The sequence below is a fragment of the Vidua chalybeata genome, chromosome Z (genome assembly GCF_026979565.1).
Source record: "Vidua chalybeata isolate OUT-0048 chromosome Z, bVidCha1 merged haplotype, whole genome shotgun sequence".
NCBI lineage: Eukaryota > Metazoa > Chordata > Aves > Passeriformes > Viduidae > Vidua > Vidua chalybeata.
The window spans coordinates 71819618-71835542 of NC_071570.1; the positions used below are offsets into that span (position 1 = coordinate 71819618).

General features: G+C 38.5%; 1 protein-coding gene across 1 annotated transcript in view; it reads right to left on the reverse strand.

Moving 5' to 3' along the window:
- EPB41L4A (erythrocyte membrane protein band 4.1 like 4A) overlaps nt 1-15925 on the reverse strand; it is a 114391-nt gene that overhangs the window by 53524 nt on the left and 44942 nt on the right. Inside the window, exons 2-6 of the mRNA XM_053932754.1 lie at nt 14825-14929; nt 8001-8052; nt 7453-7531; nt 3742-3839; nt 1151-1271 (exon numbers count right to left, since the gene is read on the reverse strand). Of these exons, the coding sequence (XP_053788729.1) occupies nt 1151-1271; nt 3742-3839; nt 7453-7531; nt 8001-8052; nt 14825-14929 (455 nt within the window). The remainder of the gene's footprint in view (nt 1-1150; nt 1272-3741; nt 3840-7452; nt 7532-8000; nt 8053-14824; nt 14930-15925) is intronic.

Consider the following 15925-nt stretch of genomic DNA (forward strand, 5'->3'; position numbering starts at 1 on the left):
GGCAGTGCTGATGGTAACAGCTGGGCTGAAGTAGCAATGAGCACACCCTGGCTTTCCTCTCTGTTCTGATGCCACTAAATCCCTGATACCCAACTGCAGCCAAGCAGCAGAACGGTACCAGGGCTCCAAATCAGTAAGTGTTTGACAATGATCCCTTCCCTTCACAACCACTGCCTTCTGAACCTAATGGCTACAGAAGCTTTAGAGAGAGAGAAATGAAGGCTGCTTAGTTCACAGCAATTCATCTCAAGTCTCATTTCTCACAAACCACTTCTGTGATGTTGAACCAAACTAACTAGCTGTGACTCAGTTTCCTCTCTCTGGAATGGAAAAAACAATACTTTTTTACTTTACAGAAATACATGTAGTAAGTTCTCAGAAATGCATCAATTAGTATAAGGCTGTCATGCAATCACATAGAAATAATTAGTGACAACAGACTCTCTTCCCTGGAAGAGAAAGCTCAGGTCAACGTGGCAACTGGCACAGACTCCAATTACTGGAAAACTTTTCAGAGAACAGCTGTGACCCTGAGTTAATAACTATTCTCATTAAACAAGACACATATAATATTACCACACAATGCCACAGGCAAAAATTACTTAACCTTTATCCAGACTATGGCTTCATTATAGCAAAAGAATCAAGAACTTTAGATCTACTACGAGATGGGTAACTGATTCTCTTTGCATTACTTTGACAAAGGCTATGATGAACACCCTCATGAAAGGGTCCTTACTGCTCTCATCTTCATAAATGGTTATATCACAATTGCACCTAACTTGGATTTGTTAGAACAAGCTTCCTTACACTTACCAGGAACATGAACTTGGAGATAAGCAAGCAAGTGTTTTTTTTGGCTCTACACATGAATTTCTGGCATACATTTTATTAAAACTGCTGGCTCTGAAACACCCATACCTAGGTCTGACACACCTCACATTTCCAGCTATTGTCCTACTCAGTTCCGAAAAGAACAGCTTGAATATGTAAAATCTTTCCTGCTTCTGAGACGTATAACTAGATTCCCTGTGTCTTTTCCTCAAGTCTAGAAACTTCCACTCTGTGCCACAGGCTGTTCCTCCCCACCTACCTAGCATCCCTGAGTCTGGTATTACCTGCCAAGTTCCCAACAGTACTGAATTCTTACATCAGAGTCTTGTGTATCCGCTCTATGGCATCCTCCAGTTCTTCCTTCTGGTCAGGAACAAAGCGGTACTCGGAGACGTAACCTGCAGTGTGCTTGTACGGGTCATAGTCCCCCAGCTCAGCTACAGAACACAAGGAGATAACAAAGGTCACCTGTGCTTTTTCTCAACCAAAAAAATGTGTTATATAATCAACCTACTGGTGCCCAGCCACCCCTCTCCAACTGACGGCCCATTTAATCAGCAGTCAAATAAGAAAAAAAGGAATAAAGGAAGAGAATACAGAACTATTTGCATCAGCACAGATAAAAGCAAGAAAAAAACTTGTCTTCATGCATTTTAAAAGATATATATAAGGTTAGAGCTAGAAAGAGCTAGAAGCTTTGACAGGAAATCTACTGCTTCTACAGGCCAGACAAAATTTTGACCAAACCAGCAAAATTTGAATTCAATTACAGTGATTATTTGGCAGCATATGCAAAACAAGTGTAGAAGAAAATTCTAGTTTTGTAATATATATGCTCTCATGATATACTGCAATATTAATGGCAGAAAAGTTTCATATTATTGCTGGGACTTTAACATGAACTGGGAATACAAATGGAGGTAAATATCCTGTGAGTCCTAGAAGGAAGGTCTTCTAATGGTGTTTCTTGTGAAGAATCACAAGCTTTCCTTTTTCAATAAAATATCAGTGTATTTCCTGGATATCAAATTCACTTTTAAAATAAAAATAGCTTTCCAAAGACTTTTCTTAAAGAAAAGAACATGATTAATAGCCAATGTAATTTTGTTTGACGCAACCCTGAATTTGTACACATTACATAATTATAAAACAAATATGCATCTTGGCCAGAACTCACGTCTACTGATCTTAACAATAATTGCATCTAAGAAACTCTGCAGAAGTTAGTATTTCAATTTTTTTATAACCCTGGGTAATATCTGCACACTGGGTTTCTCTGAGAAAGATTTCACAGGAGCTTTCTTATCCAATGCCCATTAAGCCAAAAACATAGCCAAAAGAAGGCTTCAAGAGCCAAGAAGGAAAAGACTCATCTAACTACTGATGTTTCTTTCCTAAGTGCTGAAATGAAATTGCTAGAAAAAGACGGTGATCTGCTTAGTAGGGATGTTGAGAAGTCTCACTGGAAAACCTCCATTGAAATTGTGTTCCGTGTCTGAGACAGACATTTCTCAGGTGTCTTTACATATTTGGAACAACTGCTAGCCCTAAATAAAAGGATAAAGTTTTTTTATAGAGCCCATGAGAATGCATAGTTTCTAGTGCCTGGACTAACTTTAACTCGCTGTATGTAACCTTGGCTATGTTTTAACTCTTCTCTCTCCCATAAACTTTCTCATTGTTTTCCAACAAAATATTTGAGATTAGAATTACAGAACAGGACACTATACCAAAACAACACCTCTCACCACCTTACAAAATTACTAAAGGGCATGAATTTACTCCTTTTAGTAATTTCTCATAATAAAATGAAGATGCTACCATCATTGCATATTTTCCTGCTTCACACTTGCAGTATATTTTCAGAGAAGGCATGTCTGCCAGTAAAGTGAAATGTGCATTGCAAAGAATTTTTTCAGAGGATGACATGTAATATTTCTAAGATGGCAAAATAAAGTAAAAAATAATTGTACACAAATAAATACTGCCTGAAATTTTAGCTTTTCAGATACACATATAACCTACCAAGAAATCCTGTATTATGCCCATTCCCACTTCATACACAAGTTATTCTGCCTTGTCATTCTAAAATGGATATGAAAGGAGGACTATTTTTTTATGTTATATTAAGAGTTGTTGAGTCACACTTTTAACACTAATAATACAAATAATCTTTCCTTGATAACATCACTTTAGACAAATCTAAATTTAACGCAGAAGAAATTACAGATAGAGGTCCCAGCATGGCTCTTCACACAATTTTTGATTACAATTGTATTTGAACATAGATCTCGAGCTGGAATGGAAACAGAATAACTGCTCCAGTAGACAGACAACTCCTTTCTAATTGATTGCTAGTTCTATTAAGCATGCAGCACATAACATCCACTCCTGAAAAGATCTCTACTGATGGATGAATGTAGATAAATACTAAATAAAATGAAAATTTTTCACTTCAGGTCAAATCATATCCTCCCCTTAAGTAAACATACATTCATATTGATATAATGTAATTTTTGAGACAATATTTTATTTCCCAGATTTGAGGCTGCCAAAAGCCTTTGAAATCTGTAAATCTCCTGATGAAAGTTTTGTCATACTCTATATGTAATCCAGAGTAATAAAGTCTTGAGTACTTGACAAAATATTCCCCAGCAAAGCAAATAATGTTTAGCAGAGTCTTCAGACTGATTTTAAAGTTTTTTTCTTTACACTAACTTCTCTATTGCTCCTGCATTATCTATTCAAAATGGTCATTTATTTACGGCTCCTGAAGTGAAATCAGTCACGCTACTTCTGTTTGGAAGTGAATGCATAAAGTGTTAATGCTATCTTCAGTCATCACCTAAAATTAATCACAGTGCAGGATTGAAAGAAATAAGCTCTCAGTGGGCCAGGAGAACTTACACTGAATTATGTATGCTCCCAGCTGTGCTGCAGTATTGATTGGACAAGGCAAACGGCCCTGTAGAACATCTTGCTTTACCTGCAAGAAAAACTGATACCTAAAACACAGAGATAAAATAGAATTATTTTAAGTCAAATTAATATTTCAAAATCATTCCTTTAACTATGCACATACCATGTACCATAACTTTGTGACAGTAAATGCCTGTATTCCTCTCTAAATAACTTCCCCTAGTGATCCTGAAGTAACTACTAAGATTCATCCAGTGGAAGAACCCAGGAAAGGGAGCACTTCCTATTATTTTCCAATCTGCTTACATTGTGCAGATGCATTTATTTATCTCCCTAAAATGTCATTTCCCTCTTTTCACTTTCACAGAGCAGTCAGGAAGTGGGGAAGAGGGATAGGAATCAGAAAAATTGAACAAGAAACCTATCACAGGGCAAAAGTTTAACCTCATCACAGGATCACTGTAAAGGATGACTGGGTATTGGATGCTTGCTTACTCAAATATTTCCTCTCCACATACCAGAGTATCAAATACAATGCAGCAGGGAGGTTTGATGGAGCACATGAAAAAGATGGATGGGTGTGCCATCAACAACTAATTGAATCTGTTGTAGCACAGGGTACTCTCCTGCTTGGAATAGTGATAGCAGGGGTGAAAATGTAATTTTCAAAGTCAAAACCTGCTTCTACACATGATAAAGCTGAGACCATTTGAATGAATCAATATGCCCAAAGTAGATGGAACAGACAAGATAACAAGCCATTATATAAAGGATCTGCAGTTTTGCAACTTTCCATAATGATTTATACAAAATCTTTTAAACACTATTTTGAATTTATCTGGTTTTATTACAACAGATTTATGCAGTGTTTCACATCATCCTGAGTTAATTTCTTGCACTGATTTCCTACAAAATGTAAAAATATAATGAAGGTAATTTTTTACAGAAAAAAAAAGGTCTTCCATGCAAGCACATAGCTTTTCCATTATTCACTAGTTCAATTTTATCTACATAGAGCCATTCAGCTACTCTGCAAATAATTTATTCTGTGTTAGTACAAGCAATTTATGAAAGCACCTTGGAATGCTCTGTAAGTGCAAAGTGCACCTACACTGATTTCAGAGAAGTTTACAAACTGCAGGTTACATGATAGCTGACTCAGAAAACTTAAGGTCCAACCAAATTTTCTAGACTTTATCAGATGAGCCTCTGAATAAAGATAACAATTCAATGTCTTTCTGATTAATGATTTCCCCCAGAGTTTGTGCTATGACACAAACAAGGTAGGAATGTCCATCCTCTAAAAAATGGTTAATGTTCTCTACTTTAGAGGAATGGCATTAGCATAGGAATTTCCTGGGAATATCTCTGGGCAACACAAAGCACAGACACTCAGTGTTTCCTCACTCTAAGCAATACTTCCGTCCTGTTTCTAGTTTATGCTTGCAATCCTACCTAGACAAATCTTCCCTGTATGAATTATGATAATGACCAAGATGATTTTACATCCTCTGTGGAGTACACGTCATCATCTTTCCAGCATGAAATGCATTTCTGTTGCACACCCATACTTCTGTTAGCATTTCTCCACCTCTACAAAGCAGAGCTTAGAAGAAGAGGATGCTAGAAATATATTATCCTTGGAGCAGGTACCTATATTTCTGTAGTCTCAAAATAAAGTACCAAAGGAACCTTCAAAATACACCTCCATCCTACACTGTTAATTGCTTAAATGACTCCTGTAAGGTGAACAATCTCAACCAGGCCTTTTGTCTATACCTATAGCTAAAACAGTCTCATCTTGTGTGCCTATGTTTGTCATGCACATATTAGAGTGCCTAATTGCAACTTTTCTCTAGCAAACACATCCTGCAAACACCACAGTGTTAGCTTTTGCTAGACAGATTCTGCTGCAAAGCAATTACAAATTTGACAGATTTTCATTATTTGCAAAGAGTAATGATGTAATGGCACAGATCATCAGAATCTAATAATGGAGTTAGCTCTCATGTCCATTAAAGTAATAAATACATGCTCCAAAGAAACACATTGATTAGCACAAAGCAGTTAACACATCGCTGGAATTACACAGTTAGGCAAAACATTATTATTATAAAGGAAAAGAGGGTTTTTAATGCCTCCTAAGTGGAAGGACCTTTAAGAGTCCCTTCCAAACCATATTATTCTAAGGAGATGGTGGTATTATTATTATTATTATTACTACTACTACTACCACTACTACTACTACTACTACTACTGTTATTTTCCTGAACAAAAAAGAAAAAGCCTTCCTTCCAAGATTTAAGAGCCTGTGGGAACAAGCGCTCATAGATGTTGAACGCTGTTGACTACTCAGTGTGTTTCACAGAAGACTGACAATAGCATCATATCACTTTTCTGGGCTGGCCTTCTGTACCACCCAAGGTGCCTGTTCTGCACGACCAAACACTGCCAGGTCATGACCAGAGGCTTCCTAATGATACTGCAACCTTTCTTAACTGGATTTGCTCACCTAATCAGCAGTGTAGATCACTGGCTGGCCTTATCACAGGGCAAAGGAAAAACTTGTGAAAATTTAGGCCCCTGGCTCCACCCTGCCTCTTGGGAGGCAATCACAACAGGTTCTGTGGCCAAAGTTCCCTTTCCCAAGGACACCTATCTTTCCCTGTGAGGAGGATTTAAAGCTCTTCTGGGAAACTACAAGAAAATTGCACCAAATTTCCATAGTACAGGGGCATCCCATTGCTGCCAGCTTATGTTCTTTTACCTGCCAAGTCACAGCATTTTTTATTTTTACCAGGCCAGCCTGGGTGTTGTTACATTGGAGACTTCCATTCCTGTTGTGCCAGTTGGAAACAAAAGAATTTTCTCACTCTGGAATAAGAAAAGTATTCTGCCTGTGCTGCAACTTTTGATTTAGGAAAATTAAAAACCTTGTATGCATTCTAATGAATCCTCATGTGTCACATTCTTAGGATATCAAAAGAAGTATTTTGGTATTTGTTCATCCAAGCCAGCACAGTAATTTTGTCCGCCTACCTACCCAAATTCTCAGAGTTCCTTTTGAACCTAAAGTAATTGCCCAAGACATTTAATAAATAAAATAGACAGAAAAGCCCAAAACTGTGAGAGAGTTCAGATAACCGTGTGTGTGTCTGTGTGCAAGCACGTGCATGTGTTACTGTGTGCATCATCATACCTTGCAGAGGACAAGCTTAGGTAAAAGAATCAGAGGCATGCAACTCTTCAATTTCCTTCACATATTTTTATTAAGTCCAAAAGAAATCCCCTTGAAAAACAGTTCTGGAATTTAAATTATGGCAAATAAAGAAGAAAATTTCCTGTATTTATATCTGATACCCACGTAAACTCTAAACTTGGTTATAGCATAGTATAAATGCAGTTGTAACAATGCATTACTGAAAATATGGGGGGGGGAAAAACACTCTCAAAAACGCACATCAAGGTCCTTTGATTTTTGATGCACCAGAGAACATCTTTTCTTCCTGGGCTTCCTAACATTCATCACTATCAACCACTGTGAAGTTAATCAGAATTTTCTTTCTACACACCAGTGTTCAAGGAAAAACATTCAGATGTTCAAGAAAAAAACAAACCAGGCACCACAACAATATGCACCTGGTTGAAATAGATTGCCAGCCTGAGATCAACAAACTATACTTTTATTAAATACTGTACCTTGTTATTTCTTCCTTAAGTTTACATGGATCCTCTGCATAAAATTTAATGCCAAAATACAGAGTGTATGGTGGCCCAGCTGCAGGAAAAAAAAAACTGGTGTAAAAGTGAGTTGTCATGAATTGCTAATTGGTATTAATTGTTACTAGTTGACTACAAAACAGCTACTAAGAAGCCTATTTTAACATTTTATGAAACTTTGAAATTTTCAGAAAAAATGTTGCATTCACACAGCAAATGGTTATGGTATGCTAAGCATGATAGAGGCATCACAGCTACTATAAAATTAATTATACAAATTAAGAATAATTAACACTTATTAGCCTAAAACAAAATCTAAGCACACAGCAGTCTTTGGACAATAATGACACTGTTAAATGATACCATGTTCAATGCATATGTGAAATTTCGATACAGCAAAGAACTGCAATAACAAACTTGTTAAGAACTATAAATCTCTTGCGACTAGAATAGAGATATTATGCAGACTGTGTAGATGGAACATTGTTACTTCATCTTTGTCGTCTAAGTTCAAATTAAATACATACTGTTTATCAATTCTTTATGTTCAGCGAGGGTCTTTGCAGGATCCAGCCAGTACTGCAAGACAGATAATTATGGAAATTAGTTACTTAACTTTGAAAATTAACACAGAACAATTGGTTATTCATATCCCTTACCCTTTTCTTCTCCTTCCCTCACACTGAGCTGACAGGAGGAACTGCACTCTCATCCCTGTAAGAGAGAGTGCTGCTGCTTGTGCTAGTAAAAATAAGTGTCGGCTGGCATGAGAAAATACGTTTTTCTTTGAGTGCCACAGGTCTTGAGATCAGCACAGGTGAGATTAAACGATTCAGTATGGTGGAGAAGAGACAAGAATCTCATCTGCCTTTTCATTTCTCCAGTAAGTACTTAACTCTGTGGCCATGGCACAAACCCATGCTCAAAATCACCGTGCAGCTATTTATTATTTCAAAGGCTGCCAAAATTTTCCTGAAGAATGCAAGACATGGGGGGAAGAGCAGGAGATTTCTAACATTGTGTTTGCAAGCCAAAGATGAATGGAATTTCATGGATAATGCAAAGGCATTTTTCAAGACAAAGACAGTAAAGATGAGAACATTTAGAGATCCAAGAACCCCAACACCAGGGCCCTGTGAGCCCACCTAGGCACACCTACACAGTAATGTGTGTTAGATACTTGTTAAATGCTTGTACAGGTGGATAAACAGTGCCAGCTATAGTTACACCACCAAGCTGATAGGCTGAAGTGCCAAGAGAAATGGAACAAAAGACCAGTGTCTCATTAATCCAGCGCACTAGCACAGCAGTTGCTGACAACAAACCCTGGAGTGGTGAATGCCAAGGCAGCTCCTTTGCCCTTTTCATCTCCTGGCAGCCCCTGTGACACTCCCCAGTGCTCTCCCACCTGCGCCCCCCCGGCACAGGCTTGCAAACAGCTCACCACTGCTGCAGAGAGCTGGAGGACCCAGCACCTCCTCACCCAGCTGCAAGGGATCAACGCTGCCAATCTAAAAGAAGTATTTAACATTTACAGAAGAAGTGGGAAAAAAATATATAATCATTTTGTAACAGTCCTAACCAACGTAACTATCCAGTTACTAAAGGGACTAGTTTACTAATTGTTCTTTACAAACACATATAGTATTACTTTAATAATTTTTTATTTACTAGGACTGATTAAAGAGGTACAGTGGCATTAAAGAAAATAATTCCCTTTTGACTTTCAGGTAGAAATTACATTAAAAAAAAAAATGTTTTAAAGTACAGCATAAAGAATAAATGGACTCTTTTGTCCTTTGTACATTTACAAATCTGGCTCTCATACAAGCCAGGTATGTAAGCAGCATGCATCCAAGCTCCATGCAGTATTTCATATTTAGCCCTTTTAAGTGCCTGCAAGAACTTTACCACAAATCTGGAATCTTAAGTTTTTGCATCTGCATAGGGTTAAACTTAGGTCAAATTCCATAAACCTGCTTGGAACAAAATATTAACTAGGTTGAAATGTTTGCTGTAGTTTCAATCAATGAAGTGTCTGGTGCAGAAAGCTCTATCAACTTCAAACTAAATGTTGGACTGTCTTAATTAGATTCTTTCAATTAAGGTGTTAGTTTTTGATCACATTTACAACAGGAAGAAACACAATTTTGAAGATAAAATGTGTCATTTTTCAATTATATTCTGAAATGATCGAGATTTTCCCACAACCTAAGACAACACTAGGAATTGGAATTGCTGTGTCAGATTTCTCCTGCAAATGTTCTCTGCAAAGAACCTCAATCCACTGAGTTCAGGATGTCCCTATTATATAAGAAATGCAAAAACTTTCAGGCAATTCCTACATACAAATATGTATTTAATGCTACTATCTTGGTTTTTAGAATCTAAAGTTATATAGATTATGTTTATTATTATATCATCAGTGAACTGATCCTGCTGCACTCTAAAAATTTATTTTTATTACCTGTAACTCACTTGACCATCAGCTTTGTGTCTGCTGTTTTAATCCAATAATATTCTTCTAAAATTTACTGTTTCTACTCAACATTATCAGCCTCCATTTTCTTTCCACTGGTTATGACACGTAATTTAACAATCATAAACAATTCTCTTTCCTCCTAGGTAATTTAGTATATCGTGTTTGGGGATGAGTGTAAAAATCCATAAAAAGAAAAAAAAATCCATTCAACAAAACAGAAGCTAATTACAATTTGACTTTTTTTTCTACGATCTTGAGGACAAAATATGCTCTACATTGTATGACATTAATTCTCTGTATTGCCGTGGGTTACCTCCTACCTGCTGTGCTCTCAGGGTTGTGTGCTCAAACAGAGCTTCCTCCGAGCAGGGGAGAAAAACACATCTGCATTGCAGGGTGGGGGCATGGTGCAATATGAATGAATATCATTATTTGTCCTTCTGTATTTGTATTTCTCCTCTCAGAGCCCTAAGAGGGTATCAGTATGTGGTACATTCTGATTATAATAGCTCAGATTAGCACTATCAGGTAAGAAAAGAATATTCACATTACAGCCTGCTGTACAATTTTTTGTATATAGCATGATTCTTTTGGCATTTCACAAAAGGGAACATCTTTGGGCTTCAAAAGGACCCTTCCCCTCATCAAATTCTGCTCAACTTTTCCTGACATATCATGTATTAATATTGCTATCTCTGCCTTTTGTGTACCTCAATAAAATACTGGCTTCTTCCAGACCAGTAACTAGCTTGGCTACCCTACACACCCCTGGCAAAGCCATAAAGGCAGTAGCAAAGGGACTGGGTGGAGAGCACCTAGAAGCTGCAGCACAGCAGGAAGCAGCAGTGAGAGTGGCAGGACAGCCCTCCCCACACCAGTTCACCCAGCCCCTGGAGAAGTACACCCCTGGGCCACTGTTTTCTCCAAATCCTACAGCAATGAGAGACTAGTGGGAAGAGTGTGGCCAGCAAGTCAAGGGAGATGATCCTGCTCCTCTCCTCGGCCCTAGTGAGGCACATCTGGAAAACTTTGTCCAGTTCTGAGGTCCCTAATGCAAGAGAGACAAGGAGTGAATGGATAGGGTCCAGTGAAGAGTCACAGAGATGGTGAGGGTTTTGGAGCATGTCTTTTGTGAGGTGAGGTGGGATCTGGGCCTATTTAGTCTGGAGAGAAAAAGACTGATAGGGGATCTCACTAATGCAAATAAATATCTCCAAGGCAGGTGGCAGGAGAATGGTGCCAGACTCCCTTCAGTGGTGTTTAGTGACAGGACGAGGAGCAATGGTCATAAACTAAAACACAAGAAGTTCCACCTCAATACAAGGAAGAACTTCTTTCCATTGAGGGTGGCAGAGCACTGGAAGAGCTGCCCAGGGAGGGTGTGGAGTCTCTCCCTCTGGAGACATCCTAAAACCACCCGGGTGTGCTCCTGTGTCACCTGCTCCAGGTGACTCTGCTTTGTCAGGGCGTTGGACTGGGTGGTCTCCAGAGGTCCCTTCCAACCTAACGATTCTGTGATTCTGGACAGTATCCTAAGCCACCCTCAGCTTCTGCTACACATATTCTGGCGACTGTGTCTTACCTAGAAAGAGCAGATGGGGCACAAAGTCCTGGGAGATGAGGCAGAAGACACAAATCCCCTCTCCAGGAAGACCCAGCTGACTATCCACATTGAGAACCATGAGGACAGCATCTGGTGTCAACTCACATTAATTTGGATGCCAGCACTCTCTGCAGTAACGCAAAAAGCTCAGGTGAAGGTTAGATGACGAAGCACAGTTAGGGATTCTGTGGCGCCCAAAGAAAATTGGTCTTTCTTTTAAAGAATTTGCACCACAAAAAAAGTACTCAAATACCACATGAGAAGAAGGACCATGTCGTTTGTCAACAGAGGCGATAAGAGATTAGGAAACACTACTGACAACACAGCATTAGCTGAACCTAACTGTTCACTGGGGTGTAGTTTTATATCATGGAATTTTTAATTCATTATTAAATGTTGTATTTTAACTAATTATTAGAAGATACATTTTGTTGTTCCTTTGGAAACCTGTCTTAGTCAGAGCATTAAGTAGATACATGTAATGGTAGTCTGATATCAACTTGTAATCTTCCAGAGCTTGATTTTTTCTATTTGAATACTCTCCTTTTACTGTGAAGAGTTTAGAGAAACCTGGAATGTCAGTAAATAAAATTTGTGTAATATGACCAAATTACCACCCTAGAGACAGGGTCATCCAATTTATGCTTTATCCTACTGTTTGTGCCCCTGACAGTGCCACCCAGTTCTGTCAATCTGTTTGCTGCATCCAGCTGTTCTCACAGGCTAATTAGTTGGTTGGCTGGTCAGGAAGAGACCATTTTAATGCTACACATTCATATACACTATGTAGCACAGTGAAACCTTGTTCACTCATTAAAGCCCAACTGGTAGGACTAAAATAATTCTTATACCACCCACATAAGAGGTAGCTCACCAACACAGCACTTAAAAGACCACCTGGAAATGCTTAGGCATGCAACAGTAATGGGGAAAATAACCAAACAATCCCTTTCAAACACTTAATAAAAAAAATGTTTCTTTTGTTATTGATTTGTGCTCTTTAAAATACATTGTTTTGTCTACACTGCTTTGTTCATCATTCAGTTAAATCTGTAGTGTGACAAAAAAACCTGACAGTACAAAAAATAAAACTTTCCCCACCACAAGCAATGTATTAATAGGTAGCTCAACCCCTAAACACTTTTCTCCCTCTAAGACTAACTCAGGACCATGGTTTTAAAACTAATTAGCAAGGTAACCTTTTTCCTCTTCCCTTAGGAAATCTACTGTGGTCCAAAAAAGATCCAATCCAAAACGCAGATCTAGGCTTCTTGCCAGACATTACTGAACTAATTCCCACAACAGCCCAGAGAGTTTTAGCCACAGTCAGCATGCAACTAAATATATGTTTACAGCTAAAGCACAAGGTGTTGTTTGTTATGTGAAAACTTTCCATTATACTGCCCATTCTTAAGAGCTTACAAGAGTTCACTAAAAATAGCAAGCTAGCAGCATAAAAACACACATCATAAAACACATAAAACTACACACAGTAGCACTGTTAATGAACTTTTATGGCTCATTTATCAACTTTTCAGATGAGGGAGCATCAGCTTTTCGTTATCCTTACACAGACAAACAACATTAACAGGCCTTTTCACAATGGTTTGTTACAAAACAGCCCAGGTGCAAAGGCAGCAGCTCACACTTGGCAGTCCCTGTGGCAGCATCTCCATGGCTGGGCGGGAGCACTCCATAGCCCTGCACACAGCTGAGGTCCTGTATCCACGTGACAAGGCCAGTGTTGGTGTAAGAGCAGGCGAATAACAGAAGTGGGATAAACATCTTCCTAATCCATGGGAAAATCAAGAATCACAGTGGCTTCCTGACATTGGGCTGGCCCGAGGATAAAGCCTGAAGCTAACATTAAATTTACACCACTGGAGCACCACATGAGAGAAAAAGTAGAACAAAAGGATGTGCCCTAAAATGTGCTTTTATGTGCCCCTTTCACAATAGAGGTGCAATCCCTTTTTATACTCATATTTTCATATACACCACTAAATATATCCTGTGTATGCTTCTGGAAATATTCCCAGGAACAGCCATTTCTATTTTATTTGCAACCACAGCTAAAAGGAAGACATTTCTGAGAGCAAGAAATACCTACCTGCTGTTCATTCACACCTCAAATTCGTCAGGAAATCAAAACCACCATTTTTAACAGTCTACCTGTAGTTCACAGCTGAATCTGGCTTTCATCTTCACAGAATAAAATTATTAGAAGCTCATCAAGGAACTAAATTTCTGGACGATGGCACAGAAGTTAAAATACAGAGAGTGGGGCAGTCGTTAGCTCTCAATAGCAATCAGTAACCAGCTGAATACTGTTCTAAATTCAATCTTTACATGATCAACTTCTGGTTAACAGAAGAAATCGGCAAATATTTAGCCAATTCAATAAGTTATTACTATATACAGATGGAACAGGCTCTTGTGCAGCGCTATCATCACAAAACACTGGCTTCAAAACTGTAATGGCTTTACGTAATTTAACCATAGGCCAGGCATTATTTACTTCATAATTTTAAGGTAGTATGAAGACTAGCCTGTGAATACAGGACTGGTTCCTCTTGCTGAGCACCCCCAGCTCCTCATGTCTGCCTGCAGCAATCCTGCACAAGCCTTTGGTGGGGCAGACAGCACTGCTCCAAAACACTGCCTGCTTTGGCTGAAACATCTCAGCCTGGCTGAAACATCTCCTTGTCTGTTTAGGATGGTAACGTCCCAGTGGAAAAAGCCTCAGATGTGGGGTGAGTCACTGTCAAGGAGGCTCTAGAGAACATGGGCTCAGGGACACAGAAATGGTTCAGGCAGAGTGAAAATGGCATTGCCCAACACACCCTGAAACAGGTCTTCAGCCGATGTTGCAGCAAGTGAAGCAGGATGTGATGCACTCAGGGACACTGCTTCCCAGGCACTGCAGGGCCAAGAGAGGCTGAGCAGCACAGACCACCAGGCACTGGCTTCAGGGCACAGTATTAAAGAGGAAAAAATATCAATCCTACTTTCATATAATAACATTTTACTATTTGTACTTTCTTAATTTAGTTTTCAACAACATTTAACATTTGATTTCATTCCTATCTAAGATGTTAATGGCTATTCCAAGAATTTATTGGAAACAAAATAAATTATTACTGGAAACATGAGCCAGGAAACAGTGAAAGCTAGGGGAAGTATGACAATCTAATGCTTTACAGGTAACACCTCAACAGTGTGAATTTTATACATGGCAAATCCAATCTGCTGTGTCTTTTACTCACCGTTTGATGACTTCGGTCACAGTAACGCAGCCCAAAGTAATCTATTTCCACCAGGTTTAAGTGACGAAATACGTAGCCCAGGACAACCGACCCTTTCGTTGACTTCTGTGGGAAAGAATTTACAGAGCCTATTCACAAAGATGCTCTGCCTTTGTCAGCTATGTGCAGTGGCATTCATGCATTCAATTAGCTTTGGCTAAAAAAAAAAAAAAAATAGGCAGTTCCCATTGCCTTTAACAAAAATTTCAACAGTACAGATGAAAATATTTTGCATGTTTAAAAAATAATTCTGTAAAACACTATTAGGAAGCTGGCATGGTAGTAGTAACACAATACTAAAAGAAAAACAAACAAACAAAACCCCCACAGTTCTGGTGAACACAGCATTTTTCAAATCCAACTCACCCTTCCAGTACAGACCTGTCACTCAAACTCCGACAATAGAGATCAGGAGGCAAAACTGCCCTTAAGACCTAAATTATACATCATTAACTTCTTTGTTACTTATCTTTGTAAAGAAGGTTAAGTTTTATTTGTTTTCTTGTAAAATATTTTTGGTAGTAGAAGGGGGAACAGTCCAATACACTGAATTGAAATAATCCCACTGTTTTCTTGAATAGCATTTCATTAAGTGTCTACGACACTATTTGCAAACAATGCTGGGGACAATATGATCTGTGAAAAGCTCACTTCCACCTGAATGCCTCGTATTTGTTGGTTTGCCTGGCAGCCAACAAGAAAAACATGAGGAGGATGGAGAATAATTACACAGAATGATCCCCTATCAGAATCAGTTAGAGTCTTTGATGATTACAGTCCTAAATTCCACAAGCAAATATGGACGTAACTCATAATTAGGCCTTGCTTAGCTGCTTCATATTTTATAAACTACTAAACTGTAGTAAAATCACCACAGAGAAAAGGAAAAGAAGGTGAAAGCTGTGAGATATTGTTTGTGCAATTTCGCTTTCTAACCTATGAACAGATAATTTCAAAATTAAAATGGCAAACAATACTGATTAAAAAATTCTTTAATTTAGTTATACTGGTGAAGTATCAATCACATCACAATGGTGAAGGTCTGGGTTTTTTTTTTTCCCA